The sequence below is a fragment of the Carcharodon carcharias genome, chromosome 21 (genome assembly GCF_017639515.1).
Source record: "Carcharodon carcharias isolate sCarCar2 chromosome 21, sCarCar2.pri, whole genome shotgun sequence".
Lineage (NCBI taxonomy): Eukaryota > Metazoa > Chordata > Chondrichthyes > Lamniformes > Lamnidae > Carcharodon > Carcharodon carcharias.
In genome coordinates this window covers 7,013,982-7,039,448 of record NC_054487.1, presented here as the reverse complement: position 1 = coordinate 7,039,448, position 25,467 = coordinate 7,013,982, and the positions used below count along the sequence as shown (strand labels likewise).

General features: G+C 45.9%; 1 protein-coding gene across 1 annotated transcript in view; it reads right to left on the bottom strand.

Moving 5' to 3' along the window:
* Positions 1-25,467, bottom strand: part of LOC121293232 (A disintegrin and metalloproteinase with thrombospondin motifs 20-like) — a 440,993-nt gene that overhangs the window by 259,441 nt on the left and 156,085 nt on the right. Inside the window, exons 8-9 of the mRNA XM_041216086.1 lie at positions 18,065-18,170; positions 4,053-4,199 (exon numbers count right to left, since the gene is read on the bottom strand). Of these exons, the coding sequence (XP_041072020.1) occupies positions 4,053-4,199; positions 18,065-18,170 (253 nt within the window). The remainder of the gene's footprint in view (positions 1-4,052; positions 4,200-18,064; positions 18,171-25,467) is intronic.

Sequence of the window (25,467 nt, the reverse complement as noted above, 5' to 3'; positions counted from 1 at the left end):
ACTATATGGGTTGTGGGAGTCCAAAAACACCCTCTTACCTTATAGAATCAACCACCCTATTTGTTAGTAGAATGCTGATTATGGCTATGGAAGGAGCAGTCACATCACAGTCTGTCAGACCGGTAATCAGCCTATGAATTCTCCTATAACTTTACACTATTCCTCAGGGAAAACCATGAAGCTGTGGCAGCCTTACGTCTCATAAGGCAATGGTTTATGCTGTGGTGGTGAACTCTGTGTTAAGCATCGCTTGGTGTGACTCAGGAGCTCCACTCAGGCATGGAAGTCTCTGCTGCATTTGCTGCAGAGGAAGAGAGTGGGCTGAGAATGTGCAGTGTTCACCGGCCTCTGTTTTCTCTGCACCCTCTCCTAGGCCAGCTGAGATTTTCAAATTTACCCACCTCTTCTAATGCCCTCCTAAACCGTTAGCATCCAGAGGTCATGGCCAACAGTGACTTTCTCCCAGCTGTCTGTGTCAATCTCCGCCATCTTCATATCTCACTTGCATTTGTCCTTGTAGCGGTGGTTTGGACACCCAGGAAGTCATGATCCAGTTCCTAATTCAAAAAAACAGAAGGGCTTTCGATATATGGCTGTCATCCATCAATGAACATGGCTGAGTTAGCACAGGCGTTGTTGGCTTAGCAATCAGTGTTTGCTGATGGAATTAGCATGCTCCAGGACCTCGGAGTTGGTGACCTTGTCCTACCAAGAGATACTTAGGATGTACCTGAGTCAGTAAGGTGGAGACTGTTGAGCCCTCTTTTCTATAAAACATATATTGTCCAGGTCTCACCACTGTAAGAGAGTGCACCGAGGAAGCAGGCTTGGTAGACTCACAGTTTGGTGTTCCCAGTCAGGTTGCTTGTTCCACACTCTCTTACTCAGCTTGGAAATAACAGCTGCAGCTTGTACAATGTGTTTGTTGGTTTCAGCATCAAGTGACAGATTGCTGGTGATTGTGGAGCCTAGATGTGAAGCTAACAGCAACCTCCAGTATCACATCTGATAGATGGCAATATAGCAACACCCTGGACCATGATACTTGTCTTCCTGATGCTGATGGTCAAACCAAACTCTTTATACACATGAGAGAGTCGGTCCATTTGCCACTGTAGATGTTGCTCAATATGGAATGTTAATGCAGCATTGTCAGCATAGAGCAACTCTCTGATAGGAGCTTGATGCACCTTTGCCTTGGATCTTAAATAAGCAAGGTTACCGTTAGTTCTGGCATGTAAGTAGACACCGTCTGTAGATGACCCGAAGGCATATGAGAGCAACAAAGAGAAGAATATGCCATAGAGTGTCACTGCCAGAACACAACCTTGTTTGACCCTGTTGCAGGTCTCAAAATGTTCTGATGCTGCCTTGTCATAGCTGACCTTACCCCATCACATTGTCAGGGAAAGAGGGGATCACAGTGAGCAGCTTTGGCTGGCAGTCAATTTTCTCCAGTAGCTTAAATCTCTCTGCTCAAGTGGTCAGATGCCTTGGTGAGATTGATGTATGGTGTATGGTGGTCTTCGTTGTTCATTGCATTTCTCTTGCAGGATGAGATCATGACAATTGTAGACTTTCCAGTTCTGAAACCACACTGGGATTGAGGTAAGATGCATGCAGTCAAGATCTGCAGTCTGACAAGGGCATCATGGGAAAACACTTGTCCTATGAAGTTCAGCAGGGAGATGCCTCGACAGTGGTTGAAATCGCTGTGGTCACTATTGTTCTTGCACAGGGTCACAATCTTTGCAACATGCATTTATATGGGAACTGTCCTGTTTCTGAAGCAGAGACACGAGAAGATCATGCAGTTGCTGCAAGAGTGCCAGTTTCCTGGGCTTGATGAGTTTAGGTGGTGTAGCATCAGCACCCGGAACTTTGTACGTGGCAAGTGAGTCAATAGCTTTACTCAGCTCCTCCTCCACTGTGGTTTCATATCCAACTCTGCCATGACAGGCAGGCTGGAGCTTCCTCGGTGACAGTGTTCTCCTCAGAGTACAACTCAAGGTAGTGTTCCACCCATCTCTCCAACTGCTTATTGCAGTCAGTGATAACGTTCCCTGCCTTTGTTTTCAATAGGACTGTTTTCTTTGCTAATAGACCTGTTGTCTTTTTGATCCCTTCTTACATGCCCCTGATTGTCCCTGTGTCAGAGGACATCTGGATACTCCAGCAGAGTTGTAACCAGTAGTTAGCAGTCTGTTGGACTTTACTTCGAGCGGCACACGGAGCATTCAGAGTTTTCTCACTCAGATCTCTCCTGTAGTTAATGAGAGTGGACCACCTGGCTTCAGTGACAGGTTCCATCAGATTGATGTTAGCTTCGAATCAGTCAGCATTTTCCTGCTCTTGCTTCCCATATAGTGAGAGTGTGATATTTGTAGATGGTGTCTCAAAGTGTGTTCCATTTTGTTCCTGCACTCTTAGGGAATACTGGAAAGCGCCTCTTCAATCGGGTCGCAGAACTATTGGTTTTAATCTGGGTAGGCAATACAGCTGACAGTACTACATCACTCTGTTCAAGGGGAAAATATGAAGCTCCGATAACAACAACCTAAATTGTTTTAAAGTGCCTTCTGGTACAGAATATGCATTGGTTTCCTTGTTATATTATCTGCAATAATTTTATTAGTTCATATTTTGATCCATTTCCATTTATAGTTAAATAGTTTTTGGTCCTTACTTACAAGCAACAAGGAAGATTAGAATTAATAAAAAACATTTAGGAGCGCAAATCCCAGTTGCCCAGAAGATAAAGACAGAGTTTTCCGTAACATTAAGCCACATAAAATAGAAAGTCTCTGGTTTAGTTGCAATGCTGAGTCAGCTGATCTCAGCCAAGGTGCTACTAGTATTCCTGAGCTGGGGAAGGGAAACGTATTGAAGGGTCCCACTTTTGATTGATATCCAGTGACCCCGGCAGTAAAGAGCGTACGAGCAGATCTCATGGGTGAAAAAGTGTCAGATTCAGCAGTGCTGCACTTCACGATCAAACAGGCCTCCAGCACTGACTCAGGTGAGAAATGGAGACTTGGCCAAGGTGCCAGAAAGAACATGGCACCCATGTATGATACTCCAGTATGATTCAGATCTTCAGACAAAGACTGAACACCTTTAAAACTTCGGAAATATAGAGGTAAAAAATGATTTCTTTTTAAACATAGGGTGGTAAGTGTGAAGGCACAATATGCTGGAGCGGTTACCTGTGACACCACACCAGCAATGCATGTTGCTCAGAGTTCCTGAACTTGGCTGTACCACAGTGAAAAAGTGATGATTTGAAGTCATTTCATTCCCCACAGAGAGAAAAGGAGGCAGGTATACATCAAAGTGCAATCAACCCTGGGTTTAAATAATGTATAATCTGACAACCTCATGACAATAAAAATGTAGGAAGCTTGCTAACAGGTCATCTTCCCCTCTCCCTTTGACTGCAGTTGGTATATTGTCTTGTTATTTGGAGAAAAGCAGATATGCAAGACAGTCATTTCACAGGCAAGCATCAATGTTTTCTTTTCATGTAATTTTGTTGTACTTTAATTAAAACTCAATTCTTCGATGCCCAGTGTTTCAAAAGAACTTAGCATCGACCTACCAAGGAATGAAGTGATGCTAAGTTTCCCTCATCAACAAGGGCAGCTTTTGTAAAAGGTTCACAATCAACAGAGCCCAGGGGGAAAAAGATCAAAGGGTCATTTCTGGGGAAAATCTAATTATAAGTGACATTTCCCATCTTGAAAAGAGGCTTTTTAGGGCAGCTTGTGGTCACCACTCAGCTTCATAGCAACTGAAATCCACTGTTGCCGTTGCCTACGATACATCTTTCTCAGGAAAAATATGCAAAGGAATAGAGATCATTTTGTCAAGATAAAAGGCATCACTGGTAAATACGTGTGACAGCTTCAGAGGGACTTTGCAGATTATACTGGCTGCAAACGGTTAAATAAGTTGTACTTGCTTAGGTCTATCTCAAACTGCACCTCATATGGCACATATCATTATGGTGCAAAGGAATATTTAATCGAAGAAAGAAGCTGAAGCAAACATACTCTAGAAAGTCGGTGATATACTTGCGGCTGCACTTTGACCAGGTCCATGGGCTCGTATGGTAGTTCAAGGTTGGAGCCATTACATGGTACTGGTGTTTCACTCCAGCCTCTTTGCATTTGAAGCTATCATCATGAGGCATGTTGAACCTAAAAATTAAACAGTGATTTATTGGACATCAACACAAAACATAATTCATTAAAATGTGACAATTGGAAAAATGATCAACTTGCACCAAAGTGTAAGCAGAGGAGGGTATGCACAAAGAATTTACTTGTAATGGTTTAACACATTTTCTTTAATGACTTGAATGCCTAAGGGCAGGACAATACAAGTAACATTTAATATTACTATAGATATAAAATTGCTACTGATAAGTCAGACGAGACACTGCTTTACAAAGACGGGAGCATTCGATGTCTGGTTTTTCATTCTGGTACAGGCGTGATTATGCTGTCATGTCCCTATTAAGCCACAGGTGTGGAAAGTCATCTTGAGCAATAGCATAAAAGGGACAGTATCACATATGATGCCTGTTTTATGCTTCACCTGACCCTGAGCTCCATTGAAGTGGGACTGAATATTGGGCATGGTGCAGAGCAGGTGGCCAGTTTACACTATCGTCCAGGCTTAATCAGTAACCCACAAAGTGCAATTGTTATAAATCCTGAGCTCTTTGACTCAGAGCAAGAGTGTTACCAGTGGAAGCAAGGTGATAATTAACCTAGTAAGAGCGGAGAGGAGAATTCACCTGCCTGATCTGAAAACCTGGTGCAAGTAGTTTATAGATTGGCTAATACTTGTAAATTTCCATCTTTTTTCTGTGTCTTTGACACCACAGCCTGATATCTGAATTCTGGATGCAAAACTTTGGAACACATAGAAAATTACAAAATACACTGTGAACCAAATTGGGGTTAATTTTAACCGAATCCATCCTGCAGTACCCTGGGAAGGAGTAGGTACTGTATTTACAACCTGCATGATTTTATTTTACATTAAGTAAATTGAAAATAAAATAAAAATCAGGCAGTTTGCAAAATGAGCAACTGAGTTTTCCCACCTGATGAATTAGATTAGGTTAACATTACTGCCATGCATTAAGAAAATATTTTTTAAACAATACATCACTTGTAATGCTGAAAACACCATATTGCTTTCATTCTTAATAAAATTAACTATTGTTGTCATAACTCCTTTTTCTACTGGTTATTCATTGTCAACAGCATCGACTTCCACTTATAGTTGTTGCTAATTTACCTCAGGATATTAGTTCAACAGGTTAGGATGACATTGTAGACCAGTACTAATTACAATGCTTGACTAATAAACATAAGCCAAGTATAACTATGTGATATGAGAAATTGCATTTCTGAGGTTTAAATAACAACTTCCATTGCTTAAACAGAGCTATTAACATCTTCAAAATATAAGGCATCAAAGAATGTAATACTCTGCAATAACTCAAGGAAAATAATTTACATTTATATAAGATCTTTCACAACCTCTCGATTTTTTTTTTCTTAAGTAAAATCACTCTTGTTATGTAAGAAGGAATTTTGGCCAGGACACCAGAAAACTCCATGGTCTACAATAAATAATGCATTCTACCCGAGTGGAGAGGCAGGATGATCGTTTAGTAGCCAGAAATTTGCAGGCACTGAGAGTGAACGGTCAGATAGCAGAACACCGTCCAGCCACAAAAATCAGTCTTTAAAGAGTTTTGATTTTGATTGTTTGACAGTTCAGATCAGAATGGCCAATCAGTTCAGTCAGGCTCATTTTATGGAGCAGTTGGCAAGTTATGGTGTTACTAGCCAACAGGTAATAGCTGCTGTAATAGAATTGCAGATTTTAAAAAATATATGGGATGTGAGCATCACTGACAAAGCCAGCATTTGTTCCCCATCCCTAATTGCACTTGAGAATACCTTTGGTCATAAAAACAACGGAAGTTTTGGGATTGTGCAGAGTTTTCCCAATAGACCAACTCTATGGCTGTTTCATGATCCTGGACACCACACTCATAGGGTGGATGTGTTAGAGGCAGAACTTCAATTGTAGCCATGATTCTCCGACCAAGTTTCTATACGAGAACATGTGAATTCTGATGAAGAGTCATATTGGACTTGAAATGTTAATTCTGGGCGGAATTTTCCACTCTAGCCCGCGGCAGGTTTCATGGGGGCTGGGGCCAGAAAATTTGGAGGGGGGGGCAAAAATTGGAAGCCTGCCGGTGGGAAAAGAGTTTGGAATTTTCCCCTGACTACTTTCATGATGAGTCGGGAGTCCCGCTGATCCATGGCAACAACCCTATTCGCATGAATCACTCAGCCCTCCCAATGAAGCGCCACGTCAGCGGGAAATTAGACAAGTCTGAAACACGTTTGGATCTAAGTGCCATGCAGCTGGTAGCCCTCACTTCACTCATGATTTTGAGATGAGTGTGGCACTCAAGGCCAACATGCAGCAGCTCTGCTCTGGGTCTCACCAAAGCCAATGAAACACCACACTAGTGAGGGGTATAGGCTTGTGTTTTTCACTTCCTTCCTCTGTTGTCTGGTGGCGGGGAGGGGGGTGGGGGGTGTTATTCGGGGGCTCAATCAGGGCAGCAACCCACATAGGGACCAACATTGCAACTGGTGTTGGTGGGGAGGGATGAGGGGTGGTTACAGGGGGAATGGAGAGAAAGGAGGGAAGGACATACAGGGGAACAAAGGGCAAAGGTGGGGTCAGGGGAGGGGGGGAGGACACATGGGGGGCAATTGTGACAAGTGGGGTTGTGAGAGTGGGGGGTGCTAGGGGGGAGGGTGGTGGGAACAGTGGTAAGCAGTGGTAAGACCAAGGGGGTGGAAGCTGGAAAGCAATATGAAAGACAGGAATGCAGACACGTTAGGGGTTAGCTTGGGGACAGAACTACACAAATTAGAAGGGAAACATGCAGACTCAGAAACATGAGGTGGGGTAGTTAGTTTGGCACAAGAGGTAACGCTTGCACAAAGATTCATGGAGGTGGGAGAGGTGAAAGGATTCCACGTAAGGTAGGGGTTGCATAGAGACTCATAGAAGCGGGGGTAGGCTGGGGGTTGGGGTGGAGGAGGAACAACATGTTGTCAGCAGTCAGTAAGGAATAGGAGAGCAAAGAGAAACACAGTCATAGTCCCTGGTCTGAGGCCAAGTTGTCAGGGTGCCAGAGTGAAGTCAGTCCTGGGGCTTTGTGGGCCATACGTGGCTCACACGTCATAGTCCCGCTCCAGGCAGGGGTACTGGCTGTGGGCTTAACTGGGAAAAGGCACAACTTGGTGTGCAGGGCACGGTCATGGTTTTAATGTGGCTGGCTATGGATGTGTCTGTTTTGGTACTGGACTGCAGATAGGGTGTTCAGGGTTAGGGGAGGCATCTGCAGCCTGTAAAGGGGGAAAATTTAATACAGACACTTGGGATAGAGTTTGTGAAACATTCTTTGGGGGCAGTGGGATTGGGGCGGGGGAAAGGGGGTCTCCTCTGTATGTGGCCATGCACAGAACTTTGAGATGGGAAAGGGTGAGGTCCACAGTGGGCATTGGGACATCTACAGTTTGGGTTCAGGTGGGATGGCTGGAATATCGACCACAATAACTACAGGATCTAGGATTATTGGGGGAGGCTAGAGAATAAAGGGTGGTACCTCTAGCTACACATGGTGGGGTTCCAGGAAGATTGGAGGGACAATGACAGTCATGGAGGGAGGGCCAAAGTAGAATCTTAGCAACATCATCTTGGCAAGTCGAAGTTATGGCACAGTCAGAAATCAAAACTAGAAAAGAATCTGGACAGGAGGGGTCAGAGTCAGTGTGGAAGGAACCCAGGACTGTGCTATGGGCCCCATTTCAAGGACCAGCCTCACCCTGCCTGCACTTAAAACATTCAAATGAAGTCAGAGTTGAAAATAAAATGAAACATCTTGAAAAGGTTCCATTGGAGCCATTGCTGTTTTTAGCACTTTAAAGGTAGACTGCAGGGGTCATTGGCCTCACAAAACAGTTGCTTCATTTCAATATTAACACAGGAATGTGAAAATTGGGAGTTCAGGCAGACATTAAGGAGGTACAGCTGCTGCATATATAGCAGATTATCAATGAAAGCTTCTAATGTGCTTTCTCCAAATGGCATGGATAAAGGGTCAAAGGGCATCTGGTCTTTGCTCATGTGCAAGTTAACTTTAACCAGTATGCCACTTCTGAGATTGGAGGGGTGAGTTTGGTAAGATGGTGCATGTCATTAAGGCTTTTTCCAATCTCTGTGGAATTGAGATGTTAAGTTTCAGGGTTGGCATGTTGATCATCTCACTCTGTGAGTTTGTGCCTCAGCTAGCAATCAGGCAAGCAGCACAGATGTAGACGCAGCTTGAGGCCATGACAATGGCTTTTTACTTGCGAGTGGGGGCTTTGCCATCTTTCCCCACGATTCATCAATCTGTTATATCTATAATTTCACAGAGAGGAGGAGGAAACAATAATGGAGTGTGGGCTCAATGCTGCCTTCTTGAGGGTACTCATTTAATGAAGGAGGAGGAGAAGGGCTCAGCACCACTGAGTGCAGCTTCAGGAGGAGGCCCTACCTGAAGTCCAGGGGAGCCCCAGTGAAAAACAGAGAATGAAGAGCTTAGATCCATACCCCAGAGGCAACTTGCTCAACCAAGGGTCTACCGAAGAAGACCCTCCTATCTGCAGATGAGAAAGTGACAATGCTGCAAACGTGTGTGTTTGTCCAGACAGGTGATGGATCACATCTGCCAATTCTGTGGAAGGATCTAATGCCCTATGGACTGGGAGAATATTCCCTTCCTATGGCCCTGAAGGTCACCACCAAGCTCAATTTATTTGCCTCCAATCGTTCCAGGGATCCACAGGGGCCCTGTGAGGTATTTCACAGGCTGCCACCATTAAATGCATCAAGGAGATACATTTATATACATACATGACAGATGCCTCTGTAGTAAGATTCATCATTATGTGAGATTCACAGTTGATGAAGAGAGTCAGGCTAGATTTAATGGTTTTGCAGATATCTCAAGCTTCCCTAGAGCACAAGGTGCAATCAACTGCACACATGTGGCTTTGAGAGCTCCATGGCATCAGCTCCTGATGTTTATTAACCAGAAAGTGTTCCATTCCAATGTTCAACTGGTGTGCAATCATCAGAAGCAGATAAAGCACAACAATGCCAGGTACTCTGGGAGTTTTCAAAACTCATACATCCTGAGTCACTCCCAGTTGCCTCACATATTCGAAGGGCCACAGAGACTGCAGGGCTGGCTGTTTGGGGATAAGGGGTACGCGTTCAAATGATGGCTCATGACACCTGTGCATCATCTTCAGAGTACCTCGGAGGAGAGATACAACGCAGCACATAGCTCCACATGATCCATCATTGAGCAGACCATTGGCATCCTGAATATGCGCTACGATGTTCGGACTGCTCAGGTGGGACTGTGCAGTACGATCCTGAGAGGGTCTTCCACATACTTGTGGTCCATTGCACCCTTCACACCCAGGCGCTTCAAATGGGGATCCCTTGTCAGAGGGAGAAATGGAGAAGGCTGAGATCTCCTCAGGCGATGAAGAGCAGGAGGGCCAGAAACCTGAAGAGGGAATGAGAGTCTGAAGCCACTGAAGAAGCATGAAGTGGAAAACGTGTCCGTGACACATTGATAGCCACACAGTTCCAGGAGGAGTAAGGTACAGGCAGTGGGAGACAGCCACATTCCTCCTGTCTCTTAGAGCCATGCAATTGCACTGAAAGGGATTTACAACCAGTCACACTGACAGCAAGCTGCGCATTCGGATTTCCACCCCTCATGATTAACCAGGCTGTGATCTCTGGAAAGGTCAGCGGTGAATCCTGTGTCTGTGTGCTCTGGGAAGTGAAAGTTGACACAACAGTGAAAATGCTGCATCAAAGGACTTGATACAGTCGTTGCCACCTTAATAAAAAGCTACAGCGGACAGTGAGATGAACGAATGGTTGGAGATATCATCATGGCATCAGGTCTTATGCTTTGGCATCACCACTGACGAGATACAACTGCAAATTTCCCTTCAAAGCTGCTGAGCAGCCCACACACCCTCTTGTCTCACAAGCAATAAATGTTACAAACGCATTCAGCACAGACTTCCAGTAAAGATTCTAACACTTCTCCCCAATTTCACACAAGGGTCGGTAACTATCTTGAGTGAGGTTGACATCACATGAACATGAGGCTCACGAAGTGGGAGGATTGCTCACCCTCGCTATAAGAGGACACATATATGAATATGCACAATGCCTTCAAATGACCAAGCCATTCACAGTGACGTCAAACATATTTACAAACATGCACTTTGCAACAGTGGTTGAGCATCCATGACACAGAAGTGATGTTGATATTTCTTAATTTTCCTAGCCCTAATGTTATGCCTCCCTGATATCCACAACAGAGGTGGAGGCACGCTGCTTTTTAAAAAAATTTGATCATGGGATGTGGGGGTCCCTGGCTAGATAGCATTTATTGCCCATCCCTAATTGCTCTTGAACTGAGAGGCCATTTCAGAGGGCATTTAAGAGTCAACCACATTGCTGTGGGTCTGGTGTTACATGTAGGCCAGACCAAGGACAGCAGATTTCCTTTCCTAATGGACATTAGTGAACCAGATGGGTTTTTCTGACAATTGACAATTGTTTCTTTAATTCTACATTTTTACTGAATTCAAATTCCACCATCTGCCATGGTGGGTTTCAAACCCAGGTCCCCAAAGCATTACCCTGGGTCTCTGAATTACCAGTCCAGTGACAATACCACTACGCCAATGCCTGTTGTCTGTGATGACCTTAGCAGACATCTTCTGGTGTCCCAGGCCTGGAGGGCTGAGGCCTGATAAGGGTCTCCTGCTCGGGGTAGATGTACCCTCTTGCCTAACCAGCCGGAGTTGATGGAGTTACAGGCAGAGGGAATTCTGAGTGGCTGGACACCCTTGGAGTGTCCGGAGTGGCGGCCTCCGAGGTATCCAGCTGATGCTCTTCCTCCCAGTGGGTGCCCAAGGGCCCCTCACCGACTCTTTGAGGAGAAGCCATGACATCAGACAGAACGTGGATGGACTCCTCCATCCTTTGCTCTTGTTTGCTGAATGACGTTTGCATCTCTGCCAGATTTTCCACTGCCTATCATTGCATCTCCAGCATTGTGTTGGCGGCTGCTTGCAGAGGCTCATCATCTGACTCGGACTCAGCAGGTGACTGCTCTCCAGCAGCCCTCTGAGTGCCAGAGACCTGGCCTGGCTTCCTTGGATGGCTCCTCAGCTTTCTCCTCTGAGAGGAGTTGGCTCTGGGACTTACGTTGGCTCTCCTCTGTCTGGTCCTGCTGGTGCCTGTAAGAGAGAGAAGACAGATTTAGTTCATGAGCAGGCAGAATACAAGATTGCATTTCGCTCACTGTGAATGTCAGGAGGTGATCAACTCATGGAGGTCTCATCCTTACCAGGTTTCTGGGAGAAGCTGATCTCGCCTTCCTCACAGGAGCAATCCCTGCCCTCCCCAGCCAGCTCGGCACTATCCTCCTTGAATTTTGTGAGCTCTGTGAATTTGGCCGTCCCTCCTCCTGTCTGGGATCTCTCCCTCCTGTTGTGAGCTTGCTTGGTCTACATGAAGACAGAAGGAAGGAATGTGATTAGCAGGGATGCAGCAGATGTTGGGAAACATGCATGCCTCCTGTGTGTAGTTAGCCCCCCAGAAAGGGTTGAAGATGGAGTTTGAATAGATGAGAAGGTGGTGATGTGAAAGTATTCAGGAGTGCTGATATGTGCCCCCCCAACTAACGTTGTCTGAAATCCTTGAAGAGTCCTTTGGGTGCATGATGTCATGATAAGAGTCTGATAGTGGAATGAGCTAAAGATTGACTTACCCTGGCAGAGCAGGTGAGATCATTCATCCTCTTCCTATATTGGATTGCATTGCAGGAACAGTTGCCAGCCACGTGGACCTGATTTGTTATGGCCTTCTGGAACAGAGAGGTGAGGCCGGTGTGCTTCCTGGAGCTATCCTGCAGGTACAGCACATCCCGGAGCTCGCACACTCCTCTTCTCAAAGTCTTCAGGAAGTCAGGGCTAAACCTGGGTGCAGCCACCATGTTTTGGTTTGCACCCATCTCGATCAGTTTCCAGAAGACAGCTGGACTGGACAGTGTGCAATGTGTGTGCTTGGGTGGTGTTTAAATATAGCGCCTGGACCTTCGACCCCATTTGGCAAGGGCAGGGTAGACCAATCGGTTTCCGACCCGCCAGGTGATTCGGAGAGATACTCGCCTATGCATAATTAATTACCTTCTGAGCGCAAAATCGAGCGCGATTTCCCACCATTCCAGCCAGCGGGAAACGTGTCACGGAACCCACCCATCATGGCACATTTCAAAAGCAGGAAATTCCACCCTTGGTCTTTCTCTCCACAGATGCTGCCAGATGGGAGCTTTCTCAGCAGCTTGTTTTATACAGAGCACTGCTCTCCACAGAGAAGGGGATTGTCAAACTAGTCCTTTTTCTGTGATCAAAGAATGGATTGTGTAAATATTTATGTTGCTACAGTCTATGATCTTAGTTTTAACCATAAGATAACTAAAAAAAATATGTATATTTGAGGACAAGCACTTGAGGTTTTGGGGAAGATCTACGCAGAAGATAAATATTCATAAAAACCCTTTGCCCAACACTTCTGCTGATGAGAGGGTTAGTCAAACTGAACAAACATAACTGAATTTTTGAAAAACTAACTGAAGTAGGACTAAAGCAAAATACTGCAGACGCTGGAAATCTGAAATAAAAACAGAAAATGCTGGAAAGCAGTTCAGGCAGCGTCTGTAGAGAGAAAGAGGCAATGGGTGGAATTTTACAGCCTCTTTGCTGTGGGCGTGGGCCACAAAATGCAGTGTAAAATCCCGTCATTGTAAAATTCCACCCAACGTTTCAGGTCGATGACCCTTCATCAGAACTCAAGGAGCCCTGGAGTGTTAGACAGGAGAGTGTCTAAAGAAGTAATTTATATGGACTTCCAGAGGCATTTAATAAGGTGTAAAAACAGAAAATTCTGAAAAACTCAGCAGGTCTGACAGCATCTGTGGGGAGAGAAACAAGAGTTAACATTTTGAATCCTTTTGACTCTTCAGAGCTAAAGAGAAGTAGAAATGAGATAGAATTTATGCTGTTGGAGGGGGATGGAGCAGGTAAAGCAGAATAAGTGGTCAGCAATAGGTGGGGCTAAGGAGAGATTGACAAAGATGTCATGGACACAAGATAAAGGGAATGTTAATGGTAGTGGTGAAGGCTAAAGAAGGTACTGATGGTGCTGACAGTGGTATAAAAATGAGAAAGCAGAAGGTGTTTATGGCAGAACAAGGATCAGAGTTCTTTGAAAGAACAGATTGAACAAGTGACAGATGGCCCTGTTTGGAGGGGTGGGGCGAGGGAGGAAGGGGTTGGTGGTTAAGCAAGAAGATTTTTAAAAATATTTAAAAAGGGATTTAAAAAAAGGGGGTGAAGATGGAGGACAGAGTTCATGATCTCATGTTGTTGAACTCATTGTTAAGTTGGGAAGGCTGTAAAGTGCCTAATCGGAAGATGAGGTGCTGTTCCTCCAGTTTGCGTTGAGCTTCACTAGAACAATGCAGCAAGCCAAGGACGGACATGTGGGCAAGAGAGCAGGGTGGAGTGTTGAAATGGCAAGCGACAGGGAGGTCTGGGTCATGCTTGCGGACAGACCGCAGATGTTCTGCAAAGCGGTCACCCAGTCTGTGTTCAGTTTCTCCCATGCAGAGGAGGCCGCATTGAGGGCCTGTCAACCACGGTGGGGGAGAAATCTTGGTTAAGGAAGAAAGAAGACATGTCAGAAGCACTGTTTTGGAAAGTGGCATCATCAGAACAGATGCGACGGAGGTGAAGGAACTGAGAGAATGGGATGGAGTCCTTACAGGAAGCGGGGTGTGAGGAGCTGTAACTCTTTTGAGTACAAACACGTTTCCATCTGTTCCTATTCAGGTGAAATTACATTGTTTCATAATTTGCCATTGTGAGATTTGAACTCTTGATCTTGGGGTTACAAGCCCAGTACCATAACCACTTAGCAATTTAGGCCAAGCGTGAGGAGCTGTAGTCGAGGTAGCTGTGGGAGTCGGTAGGCTTGTAATGAATATTGGTAGACAGTCTAACACCAGAAATGGAGACAGAGAGGTCAAGGAAGGGAAGGGAAGTGTCGGAAATGGACCATGTGAAGGTGATAGAGGGGTGGAAATTGGAAGCAAAATTGATAAACTTTTCCAGGTCCAGACGAGAGCATGAAGCAGCACCGAAGCAGTCATTGATGTACCTAAGAAAAAGAGAGTTGTGGGGCGGGGCCTGAGTAGGATGGGAAGAAGAAATGTTCCACATACCCCATAAAGAGACAGGCATAATTGGGGCCCATGTGGGTACCCATAGCCACATCTTTTATTTGGAGGAAGTGAGACAAGTTAAAGGAGTTGTTCAGTGAGAGAAAAAGTTCAGCCAGGTGGTGGAGAGTGGTGGAGGATGGGGGTTGTTCAGGCCTCTGTTCGAGGAAGAAGCGGAGAGTCCTCAGACTGTCTGGTGGGGGATGGAGGTGCAGAGGGATTGGATGTCCATGGTGAAGAGGAGGCAATTGAGGCCAGGGAAATTGTAGGGCATCAGAGGAATTGCAGATGTAGGTGGGAAGAGACTAGACAAGAGGAGAGAGATTGGAGTCAAGATAGGAAGAAATAAGTTCCATGGGGCAGGAACAGGCCGCAACAATGGATCGACCTGGACAGTCCTGTTCGTGGATTTTGGGAAGGAGGCAGAAGTGGGCTGTCCAGGATTGGGAGAATATCAGGTTGGAAGCTGTGGAGGGAAGATCTCCAGAGGAGATGAGGTCAGTGACAGTCCTGGAAACAACGGCTTGATGTTTGGTGGTGGGATCATGGTCCGGGGGAGGTAGGAAGAAGTGTCTGAGAGTTGGCACTCAGCCTCTACAAGGAAGAGGTCAGTGCGTCAGACAGCAACAGCACCACACTTGTCAGCAGGTTTGATAACAAAGTCAGGGTTGGACCTGAGAGAATGTTGTGCAGCAATTTCAGAAGGAGACAGGTTGGAGTGAGTGAGAGGAGCAGAGAAACTGAGATGGCCGATGTCACACCATAAGGTTGTCCAGAAGAGACTGCCAGCTAAAATTAAAGCTCATGAAATGGAAGACTTGGTTGGGAGATTGGTTAGGTAGTAGAAGACAAAGTAGGGATAACTGGAATGTATTGAATTGGAAGGATATGACTGGTAGGATTTCACAATGTACTGTGCTTAGGCATCAAATAGTCACTGTATTATAGAGTTGTCAACCATTCCGGAATGCTGGGAGTCTCCTGGAATTGGCTTTTAAAAGGTAAAGGGTTCACTTTTACACTGCCTTGCACCTGTCGCCGGGAAAAGAACAAACAAATTGATGATGTAAACATAAGTCACGTTGACAGATTGTTTCCCTACATTACCTTGGGAAAGACACACATTTCTGAAATGATATAATTCACCTCAATCAGTGCTTAGAAAATCTCAGATCAGTTAACGTGACCGAACAAGCTCACCAATAGGCAAGGACCCTGCAGTCTGGGCCAACAGGGTGGAACCACAGTCCTAAGCCGTTGTTGCACTGTGGAGCCGGTTCATGTGCTGAACACACCCAGAGTCTGCAGATGGTGTTAGGGCGGAGTGCAGCTCTGGCAGTTTGCGCCATAAGTACGCGTGCGAGATTAAAACAGTTAAATATCGCCATTTCAAACACATTTCAGTTCGAGTATAAAAGCAAAAAACAGTGGATGCTGGAAATCCAAAACATAAACAAAAATACCTGGAAAAACTCAGCAGGTCTGACAGCATCTGCGGAGAGGAACACAGTTAATGTTTCAGTTCGAGTAGATGTACTGGAGGTGAGATAGCTGGAGCTTTCTGTATTCATGCTAAGATTTATCTGCCAGTTAAAGGCGCTGGTTTAATTCTTCCTATCACTGAATTGGGAGGGTAGTCTGAGGAGTTTTATAAAGTATAGCATCATATCAGTTGTAGTTGTTGTGAAATTTGATGCAGTATTAGCTCAATCAGCGCAGTGTAAGTGTTTTGTTTTCTTCCTATCTTGAGATGTTGAACACAACTCGTGTTGGAAGCCATAATTAAACATTTAAAAGTCCTGAGGTGATTGTTGTGGGGAATAGAAAGGAGAAACCAAAAAGCGAAGTAAATGTCAAAAAACGGAATCTGGGAAAGCTGCCAAGGGAAGTGGGGTGGGATGGCCAGGAAATGAGAAACTGAACCAGTGAAGAAATTCAATTCTCGCTCCACTTTGCTGGCTTTCCATGACATCACTTCTGCCGACGTCTCCCAGAATATGTCCAGCCTGAGTTGGCAACCCTATTAATTAGTGACTTAGATAATGCAAAAGGGAGCCGTATATCTGGATTTTGCTGATAACACAAGATTGATTGCAATTCTAGGGCGGATGGATTTTCACGCAGATAATTGAGGGGTTTGGAAAAATAAAGGATAGACCCGAGTAATGTTTAAATGATGAAAAGTTAGGAACAGTCAGAGCGATCTAGGATCTAATCACTAGAAAGTAGTGGACAAGTTAAAAAAAATCAAATAGGCTAATGAAATGTTAGCCTTAATAACTAGAAAGTTAGAATATGAATGGGAGGAGTATACAGCTATAAAAAGCTTTGGTTAGACCACATCTGGAGTACAGTGTACAGTTCAGTGCACTGTACCTTAGAAAGAGTATTGGCCTTGGAGGGAGTGCAGTGCAAATGCACCAGAATGTTCCAAAGGTTAGATTATGAACAGAGATTACATTAGCAAAACTTAGATCCCCTGGCAGATGTGTGAGAACAGATCAGCTGCCCAGGCTTTTTGCTGAAGGAGGGTGAATCAGAGGAAATAATTACAAAAGAGCTCAGGTGACCTTTAGTTAAGACTTGCATTACATGAATAAATCTGGAATAACTCTGATATGGGGGTTACATATTGGCAATTCACCTCCGCAGATGAAAGCTTTCCCCTAGGGAGCTAATTGCAATTGGGCAACCTGCAAGTGCCTTAACAGACTTAGGACTGGTGTAAAACAAAAAAAGAATTACCTGGAAAAACTCAGCAGGTCTGGCAGCATCGGCGGAGAAGAAAAGAGTTGACGTTTCGAGTCCTCATGACCCTTCGACAGAACTTTTTTGTTTTTAGGACTGCTGTAGGTCGTTCAAAGGTGTCATTAAGCAAATAGGGATACAACCTGCCCGACAACTTGTGAATGTGGAACTGAGCCACAGACTATGCAACATCTCCTGCAATGCCCATCGCTAGAGGAACCCTGCACTGTTGCAGATCTTGCCAAATTCAACAACAAGGTGCAAAAATGTGTCCAGTTCTGGCTGGGCCATGTATAGACTGTCCGTGGACACGATAAGGAGACCTCCCCAGTGAATAAATTGGTCGACAGTTCAATATTATTTTGAATTCTTCAAAAGTTGCACATTGCTCCACCCACATCCTTGAGAAAACAACCGACTAATAAGTGGTTTACTTAATAAATGTGGCAATATATAAACGAGTAAAGGTTAAAGTGTTGAATTCTGTACCCTAAGTTCTTTAATTGATGCCCGATTTTCTGGTTGAACCTGTTTCAAAGCTATATAATTACCACATTACATCTGAGGGGAAAGAAAATAAAATAACAGAGAAACTCCAGGTTAAATAGGAAAGATCAGTAGGTTACAGGCCTGTAATTTGGCAGGTGTATGTGCAAAGTAAAGGAACAAAATAAAAGTAGGGTTCAGCAGGAAAATAGGCTGAGCAAATGTCATTCGGCTAAACATAATTTCATATTATGTCTGACAATTGCCCAGATCATATTCAGTTGCAAAACTCCATGAGCTGAACAGCACACATATCAGAGACACAGCTCCTTAGACAACAAAAATACTTACACATGTCCCAATTCGTGCGCTATAGTAAAAGCAGCACTTAGACCATTCTCTTCACTAATGGAGCAACTGCGATATGGATCGCACATTGTACCAAGCTCTGCTAATCCTGAAAAGAATGGGAATAAATAGTTTAAAGTCAGTAATTGTGAACCAGAGCTTTACTACAATAAACAGGTACAGTTAGAGCTGCCCACCTTCAGGTACATTCAGCCGCTTCAACATCCTCTGTCCCACAACTGGCTGAAAGAGTGGCACCTATAACTTTAAACTAAAGCCACTCTAAAAAGGTTTTTGGAGTGGGCATGAGTGTGCCTAATGATGAATTTCCTTCCAATGTTTTCTTCTTACAGAAAGTATCGCATCACCACATTCTACTACTGCTTTATAGCATAGCACGATGATCATCAGCCCAGTGATGGAGAGAACAATACTACACATTGAGTCTGAATGTTCTCATGATATCACAGATGGAAATATTTTGACCTTTGTCATCTGGCATATCAAAATCTACATGATAACATTCTTTTTAGCTTATTAGCTCATTCATCTTAAGTATTACTTCTTACCATCAGTCCTACTCAGTGACCAATCAAAAGCAGTATGTTTCTAGATGTTATACTGTCTCTGTTGAGTCCCTTCCAGCCCAAAGATAGATCAAATCCCTACCACAAAGCTTCTCTCCAATTCCCCCCCAGCCCTCCCCAATGATATACAATTCCATATGCAATGGTCGTCCTTCAATAGTTTACCCAAGTGTATTTTTGTTTGCTTGTGAGCCTCAACAGTAGGAGACATGACTGTGTAGGACATCACAACTGAACCCGATAACATCTAAGATTGACACTGGCAGTCGCTCTGTATCAGGAGTAAACCTTCCCTTAACTCAAGGCTATTGCAGCCTATGCTGTTTATAAAGAATAATATGGCACTTTCCATCTACAACTGCATATTTTGCAAATCAGTTTGAAAGAAAAATAATCTTAAGATTCATATTTTTTCTTTCAAGACCAGGTGCCACCATAAACCTCCATGGAGAAGGATAGCAGAATAGTTTAATCTTGAGAGGGATATATGTAATATTGAACTAGGAATAGGAAACATTCTTAGTGAGCACGGCACCAAAAAAAATTTCTTTACTTGAAAACTTGGTGGCTTAGGTACTCAGTGCAGTTTCCCAATTGAACACCAGAGTTTCAGAATTAGGAGAATTCATGCCTGAAGCTCAGATCTATTTTAGAATACACAAATTTAGCTTGGACTTCAAATGAGAAGAATTAATGGAGCACAACTCTACTTTATCAAAGATAAAAACAAAAAACTGCGGATGCTGGAAATCCAAAACAAAAACAGAATTACCTGGAAAAACTCAGCAGGTCTGGCAGCATCGGCGGATTCACCTAGTTCTGTTGAAGGGTCATGAGGACTCGAAACGTCAACTCTTTTCTTCTCCGCCGATGCTGCCAGACCTGCTGAGTTTTTCCAGGTAATTCTGTTTTTGTTTCTACTTTATCAAACTTTGTTTAAAGTTTATTTAGCACTTGAGGAATTTAAAACGTTTTCCCACTTGAGCCTCACCATTACAAATGGAGATTTTAATTTACAACATTGTGTAAAATACATGAAACATAAATCGTGGCTCCCGTGGGGCAACGAGCAACTAAAGAAAACCAACAAAAGTATTCTGGCATTCAGAAATACCAAGGATCATGAACCAGGAACATTTCATCTTAAACTGGGCTAGCCTCCAGAGAAGAATGCACAGAACCTAAGTATTGGAGATATTTGCTTAATGACATCAGTTAATGGCAAGTCAAAGGCCTTTAAAGGTATAATGCTGAGCACATAGGATAACGGTATAGTGCTGAGCACGCAGGATAAGTACACACCCAGGTTAGCAAACTGTAGCCTGAGACTCAATGGACTAACAAATATATCAGAAATTAAATGAAGAGAAAATAAAATCATTATAAATCCTGCAGGGAGAAAGTGAAGAGGGTGCAAAAGCAAAATACTGCAGATGCTGGAAATCTAAATTAAAAACCAAAAACGTGGGAAACACTCAACAGGCCAGACAGCATCTTGGAAAGAAACAGAGTTAACGTTTCAGGTTGTGATGAATGATTATCACAACCTGAAAGGTTAACTCTGTTTCCCCCTGTACAGATGCTGTCTGACCTGCTGAGTATGTTTCCAGCATTTTCTGTTTTTATTAAGGTTCCTGGAATCAGTATATGATTTGCAGAAACATGTTTAAAAAAAAAAACCTGGAAGACATGGGCCTGAATTTTACCCTTGGTGGGTGTGTGTGATTGGCGGGTGTGTGTGATTGGCGGGTGTGTGTGATTGGTGGGTGTGTGTGTGATTGGTGGGTGTGTGTGATTGGTGGGTGTGTGTGATTGGCGGGTGTGTGTGATTGGTGGGTGGGGTGCGTTTGATTGGTGGGTGTGTGTGATTGGCGGGTGTGTGTGATTGGTGGGTGTGTGTGATTGGCGGGTGTGTGTGATTGGTGGGTGTGTGTGATTGGTGGGTGTGTGTGATTGGCGGGTGTGTGTGATTGGTGGGTGGGGTGCGTGTGATTGGTGGGTGTGTGTGATTGGCGGGTGTGTGTGATTGGTGGGTGTGTGTGATTGGCGGGTGGGGTGTGTGCGATTGGTGGGTGTGTGCGATTGGTGGGTGTGTGCGATTGGTGGGTGTGTGCGATTGGTGGGTGTGTGTGTTTGGTGGGTGTGTGTGATTGGTGGGTGTGTGTGATTGGTGGGTGTGTGTGATTGGCGGGTGCGTGCGATTGGCGAGTGCGTGCGATTGGTGGGTGCGTGCGATTGGTGGGTGTGTGCGATTGGTGGGTGTGTGCGATTGGTGGGTGCTTGTGATTGGTGGGTACGTGTGATTGGTGGGTGCGTGTGATTGGTGGGTGCTTGTGATTGGTGGGTGCGTGTGATTGGTGGGTGCTTGTGATTGGTGGGTGCGTGTGATTGGTGGGTGCGTGTGATTGGTGGGTGCTTGTGATTGGTGGGTGCGTGTGATTGGTGGGTGCTTGTGATTGGCGGGTGCGTGTGATTGGCGGGTGTGTGTGATTGGTGGGTGCGTGTGATTGGTGGGCCCGTGACCGGTAGGGAAACGGGTCACTGCCCGCGATAGGCTCCTGACCACCATTTCACACCAGTTGGCCAATTAAGGCCTGGCCAGCATGAAACACGTCTTCCCAATGGTCAGGAAGGGCCTGTCAGCCGCCTGGTCCAATGGCAACCTGGCGGCTGGTTTAAAAATGGCACAGTCAGCTCCTTGAAGGCTGGAGCTGGAGAGGCCGGTTAACTGGCTGCAGAAAGGCTGGGATGTCAGAAGAAGGTATGAGTGCAGGGCACAGATGTAAGAGTTTCAGATGGGGCAAACATTCTTGTGTAGCCTCATCGTTGATGGGAACCTCAAAACTGGATTCCCCATTGATCACTGAAAGATGATGGCACGATGATGCAGATCTCCATGGTCTCACCAGGGTTAACCTGGCCACACAGTGACAGTCTGATGACTTAAACTAATGACATGTTGTTGTTCTCCCTTCTATTCGCCAGCACATACTCAATTGCAGGACCCCAAAAAACCACCCTTGATGCCGGAGAACCACCAGGCGTTACATGCACCTGCATCACACCTACTCTGAACCAGGCACTAGCACAAATACTAGCACCTAGGTAGATCCTCGGCTAGAATGTCGGAGCACAGTGGAGAGGGCACTTTACACTCGCTTGATGAGCAGTCAGAGGCAGAGTACCCAGGGCGCTCGCAGTCAGAGGACTGCTAGAGACCAGGATGATGCTGAGTCAAAGGCATGACCACTAACACCTAGAAGGACAAGGGCAGCTGATAGATGGGAACACCACCCACTGGAAGATCCCCTCCAAATTATTCACCATCCTGACTTGGAAATATATCGCCGTTCCTCCATTGTCGCTGGGTCAAAGTCTCTTCCTAACAGCGCTGTGGGTGTACCTACACCACATGGACTGCAGCGGTTCAAGAAGGCAGCTCACCACCACCTTCTCAAAGGCAACTAGGGTTGGACAATAGATGCTGGCCCAGCCAGCGACACCCACATCCCATGAATGAATTAAAAAAAAGATGTTGAGCCACTGGAGTCGTTCATTAAGTGGCAGATGTTGGATATCCAGCGTTACACATGGGAGGATCTGGCGGAGGTCCACAAGAGTGTGCGTGCCGTGGTCTCTGTTGTAGAGGAGTCCATGTGGAGTGTAAGCACTGCGTTGACCCTCATGGCCAAGCGCACTCCATTGAGAGAGTGGCAACTCTCATGCAGAGGCAGCTCCAGGGACAGAATCAGGGTGTCCTGGGGTTGCACTCGGACCAGCAAGCCCTCATACAGGCAATGAACTCCGTGATCAGTGCCAGTGTGGGAGATAGATGAGGCACCCAGTGTCCCAGCTAGGTGCCTGTCCATCAATGGCAAGCAGGGAGGTCCAGAGCAACCTCACGTTGGTGCACAAGCTGCCTGTGTCTCTGCAGCTCCTGTCAGTTTGCTCGGGATGACGGCAGCAGCTCCTCTGCCCGTCTGCCAGTGACCATGGCATCTGATGAGGCTGCGGAGACTGGGGAGATGCCAGCCCTGGCACTGGCCACTCCCTCCCAGGTGGGACCAGCACAGGCTCCACAGGCCAGAGGATGACCACCAAGGTCATCAAGGCCAACAAGACACCAGAGTCAGCAGCTGTCTCCAATGCTGCTGTCAGCGAGGGGCTGGCACCAAGACGTAGCACTCACAAAAGTAAGTTTAAGACAACATGAGCACAAGAGGGACAGTTTACGGGTGATCTTATTTTCTGTAGCGCTTTGTTTATATTTACTGCTCTGGCAATAAAGACCAGAGAAGGTTATGTTAATTTGTTTGGATTGTCAAAATGAGATAAATTTTGTTTTTCCATTCATGACTTGAGTATGCTTCAGCTTTTTATTTTTTTGCTGCAGGGCACACCAGTATGTAATGCTGGATGTGAATGGCTCTAAACTTTATTGCACAGGCACCATGTGGACTTTGGATTCAAATGAAAGGGTCATTTCAGACATCCAGGATGGAGGCAGCTGTCCTGGCATGAGGTGGAAGCAGATCTTTGGCAGCCGAGCTGAAGGAGCGTTGGATCAAGGCATCCCTGGTGTCCCTGCCTCCCTGAAGGATACAGAGGTCTGGTTCCATACCCTCAGTGTTCTTCTCACCGTGTTCACTTCTGACTCACTACTGGATTCATCATCTGTGGCCTGTGGAGCTGCCTCAAGATCCTCTTCCTCCAGTGGGTCCACCCTTGCCAGTGCCAGATTGTGGAGAGCGCAGCATGGAACCAGTGTCGGTGACACCCGCTCTGGGGGGTATTGTAGCCTTCCCGCTGAACAGTCGAGGCTTCGGAAGTGCATCTTAAGAAGACCTATGGCCCTGTCTATCACCGCCCTTGTGGATGCGTGACTACTATTGTAACGCTGCTCTGCCTCTGTTCCTGGGTGGCGGAGAGATGTCATGATCCACCTCTTCAACAGATAGCCCTTGTCACCCAGCAGGTTTCCATCCAATCAGGCTGAAGCACTGAAGAGCCTCGGCACCCATGGTTGTCTGAGGATATAAGTGCCATGGGAGGTGCCAAGGTACCATGCACAGACTTACAGAATCTGCATCCTGTGGTCACACACTATCTGGACGTTCATTGAGCGGAATCCCTTCCTGTTGACCAAGGCACTGGGCTGACCGCTGGCTCCTTGATGGCTATGTGTGCAGTTGATTGCACCCTGGATGTGGGGGAAGCCAGCAATCACTGCAAAGCCTCTGACCCGCTCAGCCTGGCTGGCCTCATCCATACGGAAATGAATAAATATCATTACCCGCGTGAACAGAGCTTCTGTCACCAGCTTGTCTCAACTGTGGACAGCTGATTGGGAGACTCCACACAGATCCCCCACTGAGCCCTTGAAAGAGCCAGAGGCATAGAAGTTGAGGGCCACTGTGACCTTCAGAGCCACTGGCACGGGGTGTCCACCCAGACAGTCGGAGCTGATCTCAGGCCCAATCACCTGACAATTAGAGATCACTGTCTCCCTGGAGAGGCGGACCCTCATTTGGCATTGCACCTCGGACATACTCAGGTAGCAGTATTGCCGCCTGTAAACCCTGGCAGCAGGATAGTGGCATTCTCTGCAGCCCCTTCCACCTTGGATTACCTGCTGGCCCTGCGCCCCTTGTGCCTGCGCCTCTCCTCCCACAGGTCCCTCCCCTGGAAGCTGCACTGGGACACGTGGCCTCCTCTCCCTTCTGCCCCTCTCTTCCTCCTCAGAGGAGGTGCCTCCAGCGGAGACCACAATCCCCATTACCAGGGTAAGGGAAGGCTGTCTGATACCTGGAAGGGTCCACAGGGTCAAAATCCTCCAGGGGCCTTGGCGATACCAATAAGTCCTAGAATGAAGCCTAGAAACGCTAAGAATAAAGCTCAGAACAGGGATGAAGCTGTCACATCCAAATAAGCAGCCAGCAGCAAACTTTCTCCCAAACTCCTCACTACTCACACCGGAATGCTGCTGGTCCTTTTTATCCCGCCCTTGGATGAGGTTATGCAAAATGTGGGCTGCCCGCCTGCCTGTTTTGCCTGTACAATGAAAAATTGGGATCAATTGGGTTTTTAGTGGCCTTAAGCGGCCTCTTAATTGCTGTCGGGTGCGGCTCCACCACCTGCGCGTGCTCGCTGACCTGAAGATTGACCGCGTGTGAGATGATGTCGGGACACTCTCCCAACGTCCTCTCACACTATTTTACACAGGTCAGGTAAGGAGCGTGCCCGCCTGCGAGGTGTAAAATTCCACCAGTGGAGTAAGATCAGATGCTGTAGCCTCTCATTACAGTGACAATGTAACTACTTCTTCAAAGTTCCCTCCAATGCAAGTATCTGAGGGAGTTTCAAACCTGAGTACAATTCCTTTCGATAAGGCAAGAGAAATCAATTGGAAAAGAGTCTTTGGTGCCAGAAGCTTCACTTAGAGGACAGTCACCTCAAGAGGAGTCAAATCAAGAGGAATCCATTCTTAGCTTTGTATAGGTGCTCTTCATAGAAACAATGGCGTGAATTTTGCACTTGTTGTGCACATGCGATCAGCGGGCCAGGGAGTTCCCTGACCGTTATTTCACACTGGCTGGCCAATTAACTGGCACCCTGAGAAAGGCTCAACACTGCTGGTGGGGGCATGAAGAGGGCCCGACCCCCGTGTCACTGCAGGTGCTGGTGAGCACTTCCACCAAGCTCTCTGAAGGCACACAGCTGCAGACCTCCAAATCATAAAGGAAAGCACAAAAATGCTGCACAAAATGTCCATGCAGCACAATCAACAGTAAGGTTGGATGGGCCACGAAAAATCAATTA